Source organism: Aquarana catesbeiana, linkage group LG02 (genome assembly GCF_042186555.1).
Source record: "Aquarana catesbeiana isolate 2022-GZ linkage group LG02, ASM4218655v1, whole genome shotgun sequence".
Classification (NCBI taxonomy): Eukaryota; Metazoa; Chordata; class Amphibia; order Anura; family Ranidae; genus Aquarana; species Aquarana catesbeiana.
Genome location: NC_133325.1, coordinates 44,781,228 through 44,800,225, shown reverse-complemented (window position 1 = coordinate 44,800,225; position 18,998 = coordinate 44,781,228). Strand labels below are relative to the sequence as shown.

The window sequence follows — 18,998 nt, the reverse complement described above, 5'->3', positions numbered from 1 at the left end:
ACTAGAGGAGATGGTCATAGACTGCAGGCATACTAGAGGAGATGGTCAGAGACTGGAGACATACTAGAGCAGATGCTCAGAGACTGTAGACATACTAGAGTAGATGGCCAGAGACTGTAGATATACTAGAGGAGATGGTCAGAGACTGGAGACATACTAGAGGAGATGGTCAGAGACTGGAGACGTACTAGAGGAGATGGTCATAGACTGCAGACATACTAGAGTAGATGGTCAGAGACTGTAGATATACTAGAGGAGATGGTCAGAGACTGGAGAAGTACTAGAGGAGATGGTTATAGACTGCAGACATACTACAGGAGATGGTCAGAGACTGCAGACATACTAGAGGAGATGGTCATAGACTGCAGACATGCTAGTGATGATAGTCATAAACTGCAGACATACTAGTGGAGATGGTCATAGACTGGAGACATACTAGAGGAGATGGTCATAGACTGCAGACATACTAGTGGAGATGGTCATAGACTGCAGACATACTAGAGGAGATGGTCATAGACTACAGACATATTAGAGGAGATGGTCATAGACTACAGACATATTAGAGGAGATGGTCATAGACTACAGACATATTAGAGGAGATGATCATAGACTACAGACATACTACGGAGATGGTCATAGACTACAGACATACTAGAGGAGTTGGCCATAGACTGCAAACATACTAGAGGAGATGGTCATAGACTGCAGACATGCTAGTGACGATAGTCATAGACTGCAGACATACTAGAGGAGATGGTCATAGACTGCAGACATACTAGAGGAGATGGTCATAGACTGCAGACATACTAGAGGAGATGGTCATAGACTGCAGACATGCTAGTGACGATAGTCATAGACTGCAGACATACTAGAGGAGATGGTTATAGACTGCAGACATACTAGAGGAGATGGTTATAGACTGCAGACACACTAGAGGAGATGGTCATAGACTGCAGACACACCAGAGGAGATGGTCATAGACTGCAGACATACTAGAGAAGATAGTTATAGACTGTATTAGTAAATTGCTAATATGGTACAGCATTCTACTACTGCACAGGGAAGAAAAATAGACATACCCTGTTTCCCCAAAAATAAGACCTAGCATGATTGTCGATGATGGCTGCAATATAAGCCCTACCCCCCAAATAAGCCCTAGTTAAAGTCCTTGTAGGTCTTATTTTCAGGGTGGGGCTTATTTTTGGGGAAACAGGGTAGGGCTTATTTGGGGGGTAGGGCTTATATTGCAGCCATCACTGACAATCACGCTAGGTCTTATTTTCGGGGAAACAGGGTAGGATGGAAAACAAGCAAACAATTTCAGTCCCTCGGAGAAGGCTGAATAATTTAGCAGCAAAATTACCGATTTCTCCCTTGATAGACAATAGCTGAAATATGCTTTCAAAAAAAGAATGTGCTGGCCATGTTAGCGGTGACATGGTGATCACATTTTTTGTTGTTGATAATGCCATATCATTGACAACTGCCACTTTCTTGGTGAATGAGACATATACTCTTGGCTTCTCGCCCTTCTCGCCCATCCTGATTAACCCTCAGTAGCCATTTAAAGCCTATTACACCCTTAAAAATCAGCAGGATTCTATTAATTTTACGTTTCACTTGACTATTTTGCTTATTGCTACATTGGTGAATTTCACCAATTTGTAATTTCTTTTTCCACAGAAATTTCAGCAAAACAAACACATTTAATTCTACCATTCTGCCGAAAAGATTTTTCATAGACGAACAATTCTCTTGAAATTACAGATTTTATTTTTTTTTTTTGCTAGCTTTGTTATTTTTACAGCTCTGTGCATTTTTTCCAGGGTGGTTTCCATTACCTCCTTTAGTGTTTAAGCAACCACGCACGTTAAATGCAATTATGCATCCCTGATAATCTCTAATCCCTACCTATAGTATGCAAATGGTCCTCAGTACAAGTGAATGGAGCGTTCCCAGGGCCATGGTCGGGGGTCGCTGCTATTTTTAGGAGGTAATAAAGTGCCCCCGTTAACTGCGGCTGAGCCCCTTAAGCTGTTTACTTGAATGAATTCAGCCTGGGATAATGGGATCCAGCTTTTTTTTTTTTTCGGATTTTCCCCCGGATATTTGTTCATTTTGCATTCACTTTTATGCTGCCTCATTAACCCTTTAGCCGCTAAGCTGGACATTTCCCCCCTGTGCAGTGTGTTCAAATGGCCATGTAATGCTTTCCTGAATGGCTGGAGATCAGATTATCCACTTCAGTGGAAAAAGAAGGTCTTAACTCAGAGGTGATCGATGTCCTGGCTCTGCCCTTCTCTCTGGAATGCTGCTAAAAGAGGACCTGGCACCTTTGACATATGGGATGTGCTAAAAGGGACTCCACAAGTGCAAACAGAAAATGCTATGAAGATAACTGGTATGTTTGCAGTGCAGGTTCCTATGAATGCACCAATGCGTCCATTGATCAGGGTCCATTAAAGCGTATAGTCATGTTCAATGCATGCAGATTGCAAAAAACGTCCAAATAATGCTGCTTTTCAGAATTACTGTATACTCCAATAAGGTTAGGGATATGTGTTTTAATATTCTACCTTTAGGAGGTCCTGATTCCCCTGTATATATGTAGCACTACCCCCGCAGGGGCTGCTGGTAACTGGTTCCCCTACTCCTGTACAGCCAGGTAACAAGCATTTTCCACTCGTATCTGAACACAAGATTGGTTTTGTTGTTTTATTAGGGGTAAAAACATGGATGGGGTAAAGGGGGTTATGGGATGTCCGACTTGACTGGAACAATGAATGGGGACAATTCCCTTCCTTATGTACAAAATCCTGGACTGTGCTCCTCCCTGGATTCCATCAGTCCTTAACAATCAAAAAAGGAAAAGCCCCTTGAGGACTAGAAGCTCTCGGTCCATTTTAGAAAATAGCACAGTATGTTGTAAGCTGCATATAGGAGTATCTCCTCTCCTTTGTAGAACTGCTCTCAGCTCTACTGCCTGCAGAAACTACCTGGGCTACCCGGGATCTGCTGGGCTTGGCTATTTGTCTACCAGCCCACCTGGCTGCTCCGAAGATCTCCCAGGGGAAGATATATGAAGGGTTAAGCACAGCGCTGTCCTCCTGAAAGCTTGCTTCATGTGGCAGTCTCTCCCCTTGTGAATCCCTGGGTGTGCTTATGTACTCACTCTGTCCTATTTGCTCCCTGCTGCTCCTTAGGCAAGCATCCTTCATATGATCTTGATCCTGACTCTTCCTAAGCCAGCCTAAGCCCAGCCTGGAGGCAGAACCCCCCCCCTCTCCAGACCCCCAGGCCACCTACAGCCTCCTTTGCACTCCATCTTCGACCATTGCTGGCATGGCTCTACCATATTTAAGGCCTGACTCAACCACCCTGCCAAGACATTCTGCCTGGGGATTGGCCAAGTTCCCTCAAGTTTGCAGATATGCCCTACTGGCCTCCGCCCACTAACTTCTAGAAGCTTCTACCGGCTTCCAGATCCAGGGGGAAGTACCAGAGATCTGCCTCTGTAGAGCCATCCAGCCTGACCTGTAGTAACCCTGACCCAATTTCCAGACTCACAAACTAACCATGAGTCATAACTTAAATTTGCCTTCACCAACACTAGTAGTACACAAGAGGGCGCTACGTATATCTTTGGCTATCAATGAAGGGATCCCCAGCAAGAGGAAGGAGGTCCTGATTCTCCTATATAGTTCTTTAGTTATCACTAGAGGGATCACCAGCAGGAGAAAGGAGACCCTGATTCCTCTATATAGAGCTTTAGTTATCACTAGAGGGATCATCAGCAAGAGGAAGGAGGTCCTGATTCCCCTATATAGATCTTTAAATCACTAGAGGGGTCATCGGCAGGAGGAAGGAGGTCCAGATTCCCCTATATAGATCTTTATATCACTAGAGGGATCACCAGCAGGAGGAAGGGGGTCCTGCTTCATCTATATAGATGTTTAGTTATCACTAGAGGGATCATCAGCAGAAGGAAGAAGGTCCTGATTCCTCTATATAGATCTTTATATCACTAGAAGGATCACCAGCAGAAGGAAGGAGGTCCTGATTCCCCTATATAGATCTTTAGTTATCACTAGAGGGATCACCAGCAGGAGGAAGGAGGTCCTGATTCCTCTATATAGATTTTAGGTTATCACTAGAGGGATCATCAGCAGGAGGAAGAAGGTCCTGATTCCTCTATATAGATCCTTAGTTATTACTAGAGGGATCACCAGCAGTGCGAAGAAGGTCCTCGTTCTCCTATAATGATTTTAGTGCTTACTAGAGAAATCACCAGCAGGAGGAAGGATGTTCTAATTCCTCTATATAGATATTTTGGTATTACAAAAGGGATCACCAGCAGGGGATTCCCCTATATACAGTTGATCTTTAGTTAGACCTCATTTACAATACTATGTCCAGTTTTGGAGACCTCAGATACAAAACTATATTTGTAATATAGAACAAGTCCAGAGATGGTCAACAAAAATGGTGAATGGTCTGAGGGATAATTATCAGAAGAGACTTCAGGAACCTAATATGAACGGTCTTGAGGAAAGAAGGGAAAAGGAGGATATGAATGGAACATATAAATACATGAAGAGGGTGAATAGGGTTCAGGAGGGCAGTATGCAGCTAAGATCAAGAACACGGGGACAAACAGAATACAGAATACTTTATTAATCCCAAAAGGAAATTGGGAAATTATTACGACACAGACACACTTAAAGTGAAGTTCCACCCAAAAATGATTCCCCAAAGTGAGTTTGGGGTGGAGTATCTTGACTGGCCTGCACAGAGTCCTGATCTCAACCAGATAGAACACCTTTGGGATGAAATAGAGCCGAAACTGTGAGCCAGGCCTTTTCATCCAACATCAGTGCCTGACCTCCCAAATGCACTTCTGGAAGAATGGTCAAACTTTCCCATAGACACACTCCTAAACTCCTGGTAGTGGCCACCCGGGTTTTCATTGAACTGCGACACGCACTGCGGGCTCTACCTCCACCTCTACCGTCCATGACGTGGGTTGGGAGGTGCATGAGCATTGTGCGTCGACGTTATGTATTACACGCCAGACGAGCGGCGTCCTTGCGGCGCTGCTCTGCTGGCGCTGTTATTACATCTGTGAGCACTATGAGAGTTGATTGGCGCCAATCACCGAATGATATCTCTGGCGTATGATGGCTCCCCCCTCTCACCTTTTTGCATGACGTTGGTGGGTTGGAACACCCGTGTCGGATCACTCCAAGGTGGTCCTGGCACTAATGTTATCCCCTTACAGTGGACACTGGTATCACTCTGACTTTCACGTTTTAGAACGAGGCATCCTTATGTCGCGTACACAGGATCGGACATTCAGACAACAAAATCCCTGTTTTTTTTCCGACGGATGTTGGCTCAAACTTGTCTTGCATACACACGGTCACACAAATCTTGTCGGAAATTCCAGATCGTCAAGAACGCGGTGACGTACAACACGTACAACGAGCCGAGAAAAATGAAGTTCAATAGCCAGTGCGGCTCTTCTGCTTGATTCCGAGCCTGCGTGGAACTTTGTGCGTCGGAATTGTGTACACACGATCGAAATTTACGACAACGGATTTTGTTGTCGGAAAATTTGAGATCCAGATCTCAATTTTGTTTGTCGGAAATTTGTCAGAAATTCCGACAGAAAATGTCCGATGGAGTCTACACACGGTTGGAATTTCCGACAACAAGCTCCCATCGAACGTTTCCCGTCCACACCGACCGTGTGTACAGGGCATAAGAGTTCAGTAGTCACCTATTAGGTTTGTCTATTTATTTTTTTCTTATTTCGGTTGTTTTGCCTTTTTGGGTGATTCATTTGCTCACTTTTTGCCCTTTTATTCTAGCAGCTGGGCTTTAACGAGCCATAGTTACATATTTATGATAGCGCAATCATGTGTTTGGGCAACTATGCACATTATTAATTCATACCTATATTATATTACTTCTCACAGAGGCCCCTATTGATTGGTCTACTTTTGATCTATTTTTACTGACACATACCCACCTTGGATGTTGTCCTGCGTTGGTTGGCGTTGGTTGGCGCGCCACCTCAGCTCCCGGAAATTATATCCCCAGGTGATTCGCGGCCCTCAGTACCATGCCATCATCACACAGTCACCCTGTAAGTAGCACGCACTAGGGGGTATTTTATATCCAGACCATTGTTACCATCTATTAACCACTTCAGCCCCAGAAGAATTTACCCCCTTCCTGACCAGAGCACTTTTTGTGATTTGGCACTGCACCGCTTTAACTGACAATTGCGTGGTCTTGCACCGTTGCACCCAAACAAAATTGACTTCCTTTTTCCCCCCACAAATAGAGCTTTCTTTTGGTGGTATTTGATCACCCCTTTTTTATTTTTTGCGCTATAAACAAAAAAAAGCAACCATTTTTTTAAAAAACACAATATTTTTTACTTTTTGCCATATTAAATATCCCCCAAAAATTTTTGGTAAAAAAAAGAATTGCAATAAGCGTATATTGATTGGTTTGCGCAAAAGTTATAGTGTCTACAAAATAGGGGATAGTTTTATGGCATTTTTATTTATTTTTTTTACTAGTAATGGCGGCGATCTGCGATTTTTATTGGGACTGCGACATTATGGCGGACACATCAGACAATTTTGACACATTTTTGGGACCATTGGCATTAATACAGTGATCAGTGCTATAAAAATGCATCGATTACTGTAAAAATGTCACAGTGAAGGGGTTAATACTAGGGGGCGATCAAGGGGTTAATTGTGTTCCCTGTTTGTGTTTGTAACTGAAGGGGGGAGGGGACTGTGTAGGAAAAGAGATAGATAGCTGTTCATACTCTGTATGAATAGACGATCTATCACTTCTCCCCTCAGAGAACTGGAAACTGTGTTTACACACACAGATCCCGGTTCTCCGTGTCTCAGTGTCGTTCGCGGGAACCCGGCGGTGATCATGACCGCCGTGCACTCGCGTCGGCTCGGGGGGCGTGCAGTGGGCGCACACCTCCGGCAGCACGTGCGCCCCTAGTGGCCATAGGGCGAAGCGATGTAACATAACATCGCTTCACCCAGCCGCGCCATTCTGCCGCAGTAAAACTGCGGCAGGTGGTCGGCAAGTGGTTAATTATGCCCACAATTTTAGGAAACTATAATATTACGATTTTTATCTATCTTAGATCTGCTTCGCTACTGAAGATTGGCCCAAGCCATGAAACGCGTAGAGATACAGATGCCGTGTTTTATTAATTCTAATCATTCTAACATTTTATGCATACTACATTAGGTTCCATGGGTATTTATATCAATTCCTCATAGGATGGTTGTCTTTTATTGACTTATTATCAATGATAGGGGTCAGTGAGACCTCAGACACATTGGGCAAAACTGTGCAATATTTGTGTGAATTCACTGGACTATGTATCACTCTACTGTATAATCTGGTTGTAAAAATGTGGAGAGGGTGTAAAAAACCTTCTCTTCTCAGACACATGTTATGTCAACAGTGTCTTAGGCGTTTTGTTCAAAAGTTCAGTAGCCAGACTGTCTTTAAACAAAGTGTGAGTTTATTTGGTCACACTTGGCAATTACTTGAAAATATATACAAAGTTAAATTCTTCTTACAGCTTGATGTAGTAAAACAAAAATAATAATAGGAACAAAAACTTGTATCAAGAAGGTTCAAGACATGTCTCAGCTCCGTTGGTGCTTTTCTATGTCAGAGAGATGTCCGCTCTAGCAGCTGTTTGTGAGGTAGGCTGTATTTAGGCCTAATGTAAACGAAATGTCTTCTGTAGAGTAAGAATGCGTGTGTTCTTCTTTGTGTATGTGAAAAGGTAATGAAGTCCTTCTGTTTGTGTGTGTGTGTGATGTGTCGTGTGTGTGTAGTAAAGTGTGTGCGCGCTGAAGTGAAGTGTCACTCTGTTTTTATACTATTTCAAATCAACTAGTCAGCAGACTAAAGTCATAGCCATATACGGCTAGAACTAAAAATGAAATGATCATATTCGTGATTATTCTAAATATTCTCTTTGCCAACAGCTGACACGTCTCTTAAACCTCTTTGATTGTCAGTAACACACAACAGTTTCTTATAAAAAACTCAAGGTGAATGACCTTTCCAAATGGCCAAATTCTTGTAATGGATATCTTTTAAACTACAGAAATGCAATTCTGTACCAAACCTTACAAATGCATATTAAACTATAATTGGATACATATATAAATATATACTAATTCACACAAACTCAATCTAACTAACTAATTAAATAACTATATCAAATAACTAACTATATTATGGATAATATGTTTTTACCTTTAAAAAGATCTTTACAATAAAGTTTATGACAGATATACTGAGTATATTCTTATCTGTGAAATCACTGACCTACTGACCTTAGTCATTAACTCAGCACATGTAGAACAACTGTTACAAAAATGACATGCACACAACCTAGCTATTTCAAGATTTGTCTTATGCTGAGCTGAATGAGCTTTTTCAATGTCAAAGCTTAAAAGGGACCCAGACTGCATAAATACAGATCTTGATTGTAAAGCCGAATTAATATAATTATTCTACACTGGTTTACCCTTAATGTTGGGGATTAGAGAGGCTCAAGATCATATTGTCCAAACTTTGTATTGTAATTGTTTTATATTATGAACTTTATTTGATTTTGTATCAATACCATGTATGAACCAAATTGGATTAAAATATATTATTACCATAATATATCTTGTTTATGAATCATTACATATTAAGTTTATCTATTTATTTACTTACTCACAACCGCACGCTCCATTTAAAGTCCCATTTTCCTCTCCTCCCCCCTTTTTTCCCTCCTCTTCAACATTGACAGGGATGGAAGTATTTGACCTTACCAGGCTATGTCCTCATTTCTTAACTCCTCTCCTTTTTTGTAATAAAGAACACCTTTGGGATGAATTAGAGCGGAGACTGAGAGCCAGGCCTTCTAGACCAACATCAGTGCCTGACCTCACAAATGCTCTTCTGGAAGAATGGTCAAACATTCCCATAGACACACTCCTAAACCTTGTGGACAGCCTTCCCAGAAGAGTTGAAGCTGTTATAGCTGCAAAGGGTGGGCCAACTCAAAATTAAACCCTACGGACTAAGACCGAGATGCCATTAAAGAACCGGCTGAAGTTCAATCCATCTATGGCCGGCTTTAAGGCTTGTTGACACTGAGAGGAGGTAAAACCCCATGTCTGATCCATGTTTTTACTGCCCCAAACTGCTTCCTCTCTAGCTGCAGAGACATGGTTGGTTTTTAAGAGTGTAATGGGCTTTAAAGGGTACCTGTGGGTTGCAGGAGCTCCTTTCAACTATCCTGGACCTGTTCTTGTGGCAGACGAAAAAGGCCTTTGTTAGTCCCATTTTTTTTATGTTTTTATCACAGAAAAAAAACAGTAAACAGCCCAACATTGTTTAAAGTGCACTTTCGAACCAAAAATTCACGTATGCCAATCATGTCATTCTCGCTCTCCCCTGCAAATTGTCAACAGATTTTTTTCATGAATTAAAAATATGTTTTTCTGCCCTTGTTATACTGGTGGTCTCCCACTTCCGATGATGTGTGCGTTGCTATTTCCTGAGCTACCTACATCATATATACCAAAAAAAAATACTTCCCACCAGTCATAATATCACCTCCCAGGAAAATGACACGGCATCAGAACTCTGTCTGAGATCTGACACCATGTCATCGGGTGGGGGTGGGGGGGGGGTAGGACTGTAAGAACCAGGAAGAGAAAGTTTGTCCCCCATTTTAAGGTAGCAAAGAACAAAGAGAAGCACACCGCTCCAGGCAAACTCAGGTGCAGGATGGATCACAGGTGCAGACCTCGGCTCACCACCATGGAAGACGAACAAGACAAGGAATTGGTCGCACACTGCAACTCCAAATTATCTCGATGTCGTCTTTATTGTCAAAAAAGGGTCAGACAGATACAGGCAATGGTTTTACCATTGCCTGTATCTGTCTGACCCTTTGACAATAAAGATGACATCGAGATAATTTGGAGTTCCAGTGTGCGACCAATTCCTTGTCTTGTTCCCCATTTTAAGGTATATGTGTCTGGTGGAGCAGACTTGAAAGTGAACCTGTCATTTTGAATGGAGTATACGTGAGTCTACGTAGTGTTGCCACAGAAGGATATGCAGTAGAAGCTGAGGTATCAATATGGCCAGGTTGATTGACTCCTAAATGTTCAGCTTGATTGACTGTTAATAGGGTGGCAATGCTGCTTTAACATGAGTCTAAGTAGAGTTGTAACCATAGGACATGTGGTACAAGCTTAGGTACCAGCATATTCAGTGTGATTGACTGCTCCTAGTGTAACAATGCTGCCTTTGCCTTAGCATGTGTCCAGACATGTACTGTAGAGTTGCCATCGCTGGACATGCAGTACAAGCTAGGTATCATCATATTCAGCTTGATTGATTCCTCAAAGTTCAACTTGATTAACTGCTCCCAGGATGGTAATGCTGCCTTAGTGTGAGTCCATGTAAAGTTGCCACTGTAGGATATGCATAGTTGCGGCACGATTCGCCTGTTCTCCAGCACGCCCACCTTAATGTCTCCCTAAAGCAACACCTTTGGCCGGGTTTACCCCTGCTGGAACTCATCGGAAGCTAACATTAATTGCCATATAAGAAGTATCCCTGGGGTCGCATCCTTCGTATTGCTCCTTGGTGTTGCTGATTAGCCATTCAGGAAGGGGGGTGGAGGAACATTTACAGAGCTCCCTGTGGGATATCCCCTGTGGTCTACACATTTCTACTGAGCCTGTTTTGACATCCCTGAATAAGGGTGGTCGCAGGCTGTCCGGTAAGCCTCCATTACTCTATCACGAGGTGGTGGGCAGCACCAGCGGTGGAACATTGATCCAGAATGTACATTTGAACACCAATGTTTATGGACTTTATTTTCACTTTCACTTCATTATATTGATTGTTGTTCACTTTATTATATTTTATTATGCCATTACAATATCTTTATGAGCACTTTATTGATTGATTAATATATATACCAGTCGTTATTACTTTAACAGTTGTTACTCACTTCAGTTGGTAATTTATTTACTTATTCAACACATTTTACTCTTGTGATACTTGTCCAGCGCTGCACTGCTTTTTTCTATATCCACTTTTTTGCCCAAATATCAGGGTTATAGTGTCCAGCTGCAGGACTCTTCTCACGAATTTCAGTTATTAATAATATTTTCTAATATTCTATAATATTTTACTTTTTATGCACCGAGCGCATTTCTTTTCTTTTTAAAATTATAAATGGACAATCAAAGGAAAGAACAGTGGCGGCACTACCGGCATAAAAATAGTTTATTTCAAATCCTTTAAAAACCAGGACACATCTTGCACACACATCTCCTGTGGCTTCAGCAAACGCCTTTCACACACCTGCGCTTAGTCATTGCTGATTAATCACGGGTTCCACTCTGCCACTTGGTTTAAATCTGTGAAATCGCAGGAATGAGGAATGATCAAATTGATGACCCCCTCTGCAGCCCAACAGACAAACCAAAACACACATAGTATGCACATGTAAAGACAAAAAATATAACATATTTGAATGATATAAACAGGGCTCAAAATTTAAAGTCCTGGGCTCTACTAGCCAGGCCTCAAGGGTTACTTGCCACCAGTTGCTCTGCCCAACCTCTACCCTGCCCCGCCCCTAAACACGCCCTCATAAATTATCTCATGAAATGACACTTTAATGCTTTATGTTAAGTTATAAAAATAAATATTAACAACAACTTTATCCGTGCCCAACAATGCAGCCTGCCTGTGTCCACCAATGCAGCCTGCCCTTGTCCCCCAATGCAGCCTGCCTGTGTCCCCCAATGCAGCCTGCCCGTGTCCACCAATGCAGCCTGTGCCCACCAATGCAGCCTGTGCCCACCAATGCAGCCTGTGTCCGCCAGTGCAGCCTGTGCCACCAATGCAGCCTGTGCCACCAATGCAGCCTGTGTCCCCAATGCAGCCTACCTGTGCAGGGGAAGAGAGAGGAGAGCCGCCGCCCGGATGATCAGAGCGCCGGGAAAATAACAACTTTCATTTCAATAGCTGTGTGTTCCCTGCTGCGCGCCGTCATATACAGCCCCTCCCCCTTGTCCAGGGAACTTTGATAGACAGATCACCCGTCCCAGGATTGGAAGGATGATCTGTCTATCAAAGTGCCCGGACAAAGAGGAGGGGCTGAATGTGACGGTGCACGGTGGGGAACACACAGGTATTGAAATGAAAGCTGTTATGTTCCCGGCGCTCTGATCATCCAGGTGGCGGCTCTTCTCTCTCTTCCCCTCCGATCGCTGGGAGAACGGGCTCCCATACAACCTGCCTGCTGGTGGTGCTCACCCCCCTACTCCCAGGCAGCCATAGCTCACCAGCCCTCAAAATCCACACTCGCAAAATGCGAGCATGCAAGTGGAATTTTTGAGGGCTGATATAAACGTTAACAACATGGTTACATGCAAAAAAAGGGGAGAGAAAAACCCCAAAGAAAAACTTTCAAAAATGCTAATTTTTTTGGGCATCCGGCAATTATTACAGCAGGAAAGATCTCATACTTCACCTGGAGTCGTGCATCTTTGTGATATACTTTGTTTGAAAATGATAAATGGTTTTCAAAATTTTTTACAAATAAGTATCTGAAAAACATGGCATGCATTTGTATTCAGCCCTCCCGAGTCAATATTTTGTAGAACCACCTTTCACTGCAATTACATTGGGCAGACTCTAACAGGTTTTCTTCTAAGATTGCCCTGTATTTGGTTCCATCCATCTTCCCATCAACTCTGACCAGATTTCCTGTCCCTGCTGAAGAAAAGCATCCCTACAACATGACGCTGCCACCAAGTTTCACAGTGGGGATGGTGTGTTTAGGGTGATGTGCAGTGTTAGTTCTCCTCCACACATAGCGTTTTGCTTTTAGACCAGAAGGTTCCATTTTGGTCTTATCTGACCAGAGCACCTTCTTCCACATGTTTGCTGTGTCCCCCACATGGTTTCTCGCAAACTGCAAACGGGACTTCTTATGACTTTCTTTCAACAATGTCTTTCTTCTTGCCACTCTTCCATAAAGTTTAGATTTGTGGAGTGCACGACTAATAGTTGTCCTGAGGACAGATTCTCCCACCTGAGCTGTGGATCTCTGCAGCTCCTCCAGAGTTACCATGGGCCTCTTGGCTGCTTCTCTGATGAATGCTCTCCTTGCCCGGCCTGCCAGTTTAGGTGGACGGCCATGTCTTGGTAGGTTTGCAGTTGTGCCATACTCTTTCCATTTTCGGATGATGGATTGAACAGTGCTCTGTGAGATGGTCAAAGCTTGGGATATTTTTTATTACCTAACCCTGCTTTATTCTTCTCCACAACTTTATCCCTGACCTGTCTGGTGTGTTCCTTGGCCTTCATGATGCTGTTTGTTCACTAAGGTTCTCTAACAACCTGAGGGCTTCACAGAACAGCTGTATTTATACTGAGATTAAATTACACTCAGGTGGACTCTATTTACTTATTAGGTGACTTCTGAAGGCAATTGGTTCCACTAGATTTTAGTTGGGGCTATCAGAGTAAAGGGGGCTGAATACAAATGCACGCCACACTTTTCAGATATTTATTTGTAAAAAAATTTGAAAATCATTTATCATTTTCCTTTCACTTCACAATTATGTGCCACTTTGTGTTGGTCTATCACATAAAATCCCAATAAAATACATTTACGTTTTTGGTTGTAACATGACAAAATGGGGAAAATGTCAAGGGGTATGAATACTTTTCCAAGGCACTGTATGTATGCTGAACTGAAGCTGAAGTTGTACCACTGTTGATTCGTAAAATTGCTGAACATGCCAAAAATAATAATAAAGAAATCCTTTAGTTGTGTATAGACCATTGGTATAACTCCCAAAAGATCCTCCATAGGTGGTATATGGCACCCTATAGGATACATAAATTTCACCCAACCTCCTCCATTTTGTTGGAGAAGTTGCCAACAAATAGGTAATCTTTATCATACCCTATGGGGTTGTAATAAACTGCAAGAGTTCTGGAAGGATGTTTTATTGCTTCTTTCCTCCATAACTGGGACTAAGTTCCAGCTTTCTCCTGCTTTAGCTTTACTAAGTATTGGGATTGAGGGCTATTCCCCGTCAACTAGAACAATCGTTCTCCACACCCTGTTTCCAGCTCGGATAGCTATTGCAAAGGAGTGGAAAAAGGAGACCCCCTCCCAAACTTTTGGATGCAATAGCTAGACTGAATTCTCAATTTGAATAATGATTGGCTTATAAGGAACATAGGGCCCAAGCATTTCATAAGAAGTGGGACGTTTGGAGAAACCACCCTTAAGCCTTGAAACAAGTATATGGTTGATTACCATTCATTCTTTGTTTGATGCGCATCTTAACCTGTCATACTGTTTTTCTACATGTATTCGGGAATGCAGAGAAATGTGTTAGAGGATGTGGTCTATTTATTTTATTTTCTTCTTGATGCTTGCAGAAGCTTCATTGGCACAAACCTTGTGGCTTCCTTAACTATTCTTTGCACGTTATACTGTTTGTAACAAGAACCTGTTCACAGTGTGAGAACAAATGTTGTGATAGGTTTTGATGATCCCACCAGCCTGGATTGGGGGTCACGTTTCATAGCAGGAAATTGTCTTTATTACTGTCAAAATGTCAGACTGTTTCTTGATTTCCCTTATGTAATACTGTTCCATGTCCTGTATGTTTGTAACATGCTGATTCTTTAGTTTACGAAAAAAAAAAAAAAAATTACAGTTACTTCCAGTTCAAAACAGAAGAATAAAAACCTAGTAATCTCACTCAAAATAAATAAATAAATAAACATTTTTTTTTAAATATCTGTTTTATACTTTATTATCTGTTCTTGACAAAAAAAAAAAAAAAAATCTATACAATACACACAATTTTTTCTAAAATTTTTAAATAAATTCTTATACTATTGAAATTATTTTCTGGTTACTAGTCGATGGTAAAACTACACTAAGAAAAACAAAAAAGTAAAAACAAAAAAAAAAGCAAAAAAAAAAATCTATTTGTTTTATTCCAGGCTGAATAGAACTGGGAGCTTGTATTTTGTCTTGTGAGTGAAGGAAGCAAGCACAGAGCTTTCTTTATTTCGGGTCTTGCGTGATGTATCATTCCCTCCCCATGGATTTAGTGAAAGCTGATACCATTAGATGTAGCCCTCCTACTTATCTCCCCCTCCCACTCTTTTCAGCTTCTGTGTTTCTGGTGAGAACAAGCTAAATTCACAAGACCTGCTGGAAGGAAGATTCAGACACACACAGTGCCTCTCTGCTGCATCAATTTCACTTCAATATTTGTACGGCACAGCTGAACAAAATTGATATGTGTTACGCCGGACTGGAGCTGCCTTCTGTTAAGCAGGTTCTAACAACAGTTTAAAGGGATTTGTTTGGGATCTAGTACTGCAACTCATCAACCCCTCAGAAGTTATGCTTTGGAGACACCTGCGAAGACAACCTGGGAAAAGAAGTCTTCCTTGACTAATGCCTGATTCCTGGTAGACAAAGGAATTGTCAACAGCAATGGCCGTTCAAGCTGCAATAATGAACCATCACTTTATGCCCTTGTATTTTCCCGGATCCCATGTGGGTTTCGAGAAAGGCTATCATGAAGGGGTGGAATTTCTCGGTGCTGTTGAAACCGGTGGTGACTATAAAGAGTCTAGCAAGGACTTGCTTAGTTTCATCAACTCAGCTTCCAGCAACATCAAGCTGGCCTTGGACAAACCTGTAAAGTCCAAACGGAAGGTCAATCATCGGAAGTATCTGCAAAAACAGATTAAAAGATGCACAGGGATGATCGGTAATGGCAACCCAAGCCAAGGGTCTCCTAAAGGACCGTTGGCATCACCCAGCAGCACCAGCCCTCAAAGCTATCACTGTAAACCACCTCCAAAGAGGGACACCACCCAGACCAACTTGCAAAGCAAAAGTCTAGCGGCCCTGTTTGACAACACCAAGGAAGTTCGTGGGGAAAGATGCAAAAAAGTTCCCTTGAGGAATCGCAACCTTCCTCCCTCCTTCTTCACTGAGCCTGCTAATTGTTCGTCAGGGCTCCTGTCCAATTCTGTTGCAACTTTAAAAGAGTTAGAAAAGGGCAGTCAAGAGACCATGGAGTATTTTGACCTGTTGGACTCGGATTACAACAACATGATCTCAGAGCAAGAGATCATTCAGGGAGCGTCAATGAGGATACACCAGGACATCACAGCGGAGCATTCTATGTATGAGCCACATCATTTGCTAAACGGGATCCTTTATTCTGACCCCTGGAATCCATGTAATCTCATTAAAAAGAGTCCCGTGGGAACTTGCAGTGCGAACCCCAATGATAATTCGAAATGCCTACCAATGCCAGGGATGGTCTTCACCGGTAATGGTGACTCGAGCCTCCCCGCTGCGATAGAAGACAACTGTTCTACACTGACTTCATTTACTCCCTGCTACACTGAATGCTCCTTGCCCCCAATGTTTTACGACTATAGCTCAGGATACAACAGAATTGGCTATCCTGTTCTGTAGATGAAAATACTTCTCTAAGTAGCTTCAGCAGAGAGGTGTGCAATAAAATAGTCAATGCAAACTAGTGACAACCCTAAAAAGTTCGGACAGATGTCTGCAAGTATAAAGTTAACTATGAAAAAGACACTTTTTGTTTACTTTACATTTTTTTAAAGTAAAATTTTTTAATTTTGCTTTTCATTTTTTTTTACTTTTAATATAATAACATAAGCTATTATATGTTTTATATTCCTGAATAGAACATGGTTTCCAACTACAGAAAGCCATATTTTTATTTTCAGGAGTGTATATATGTAAAAATCATATAGGGGTCTATTTAGACCTGTTTTCACGCTATATTCACACAACTTTCAACCATTTTTATTTAAATCTAATTAGAAAAATGTATGAAACTTTTATAAATCCTGTGAAAACATTTATAAATAGGCCCCCAAAGGTCCATTATATATTAGTTTGTACTTGTCAGTGTTTTTATTTGTATTTTTTTTTTTTTGAATTTTTTTTTTTTTTTTTTGATTTTTTTGTTTCTACAAAGAAATGACGTGTTGTAACCAGATCTGATAATCAATGCAAAATCATATGCAATAAAGCTTAGAGCTGCTAGAACATCTGTAGATTAAATGAGGTTGGTTGTAAGAAATGTAGCATATTTCATTTATCTGTGTCTAGTTGCTTAGTCATTTAGCATTAAGGCAGCTCAGAGAGCAATGATGGTGTGCAGAGCGCAGTAACCCATAGTAACCAATCAAATTTTATTTCAAAGTTGTCACAGCAGTGAACGTTATTCTAAATTGGTTGCTCTACCTTGCTGCACTTTGCTCTTTGTTCTTATTAAAGTCTGGCATGTGGTAAAAAAGCAGTACATAAAAAAAAAATACTTGACAATCTTTAAGGACCGCTCAGGGGTCCCTGAAAGTGCTTCATGCCCAATGTTTTGTCTACTGTGAACTTTTGACCCACAAAAAAACAATATATTATCTTTATGGATGAATTCAACTGCGAACAATTGTGCATTTGTTGTATTAAGTTAATGGTAAAGAGTCATTTAAAGTTTATTTATAGATTACTAATTTGTATTCAAGTTAAAGTTATAAAAAAAAAAGGCCATGGGGCGTTTTTATAAAAGTTAGAAATGGTTAGCTTGCTGCTTATTGTCTCATTTTTTTAAAAAAAATCTTGCAATTCAACTTGTTTATAAAAACTTACTGGTGAATCAAGACCAACGGTTCCATTCACCGGTTCTCGCTTTTAGAATCATTTTTAAACTTTTTTTTATTTTTATGGAAAGGTGCTGCTGTTATCAAACTGAAAAATTCAAAATTTACAAAAATTTTTTGAAAGAAAAAAAATAATAATATTGGTGTATGTACTATGAAGCTATGTTTGATGTTTTTATTTCACTCTTCCATTTTCCAATTTTTTTTTTACAAAAATTTGCCAGTTTTGTTTTCAACATTTACAAGCTAATTCGCTATTTTTCTAGTTGTCAGCTGATTTATTATTATTATTATTCACGATTTATATATCGCCAACAGTTTACGCTGCGCTTCACAATGTAGAGGGGGGACAGCACAATTACAGTACAGTTCAATACAGAAGGGACAGGAGGGCCCGGCTCGTAGAGCTTACATTCTAAAGGGAGGGGGTGGTGGTACAAAAGGTAATAGATGTGGGGAATGATTTGATGGTGGTGGCTCGGGAACAGTTGTTAGGTGGGTGTGGGATAGGCTTCCCTGAATAAGTGAGTTTTCAGGGATCTCCTAAAGGTGGAAAGGTTAGGGGCTGATCGGATATACCGGGGCAGGGAATTCCAGAGGATGGGAGAGGCTCTGGAGAAGTCCTGAAGACGAGCATGGGAGGAGGTAACAAGGGAGCTAGAGAGCAGGAGGTCCTGGGAGGAGCGGAGGGGACGATTTGGGCGATATCTGCAGATGAGGTTGGTGATGTAGCTGGGGTCGATGTTGTGGATGGCCTTGTATGTTGTTTTTAGCATTTTGAATTTTATACGGTGTGGTAGGGGAAGCCAGTGAAGGGATTGGCAGAGAGGAGCAGCAGTCAGATTTATAAATGAGATGGAAAACAATCTATGAATTCTGATAGACAAACAGCAAAGCAAGTTTTGACCATGATTTAGGTAGCATCTTCTTAACAGAGCCATACCTATGAATTAAAGTTCTGTTTTTGACTAAATATCTACTTTACAACACGTGTATATCCGCTGAAGCAAAGTGTAAACCAAGGGTGTAACTACAGGTACCAAAGAGAATGGAACTGAGGAAAACCCAACACCTCTGGGGCTACCTCATACAAAATGTATTGAAAACAGTAATAGGTACAAAAATTTACAAAAATGCTCATGCTTCATGGGTAA

The 18,998-nt window shown here is 41.5% G+C and overlaps 1 protein-coding gene across 1 annotated transcript; it reads left to right on the top strand.

The window, feature by feature from the left end:
- The first annotated feature begins 14,841 nt into the window (after nt 1–14,841).
- FAM181B (family with sequence similarity 181 member B) lies at nt 14,842–17,147 on the top strand. The gene has a single exon (XM_073617850.1). The coding sequence runs from the start codon at nt 15,629–15,631 to the stop codon at nt 16,625–16,627; it is 999 nt and encodes a 332-aa protein (XP_073473951.1). The 5' UTR covers nt 14,842–15,628; the 3' UTR covers nt 16,628–17,147.
- Nucleotides 17,148–18,998: the final 1,851 nt, after the last annotated feature.

Coding starts and splice junctions, on each gene's coding strand:
- FAM181B (XM_073617850.1), top strand. CDS start 15,629: ATGGCCGTTCAAGCTGCAATAATGAACCATCACTTTATGCCCTTGTAT.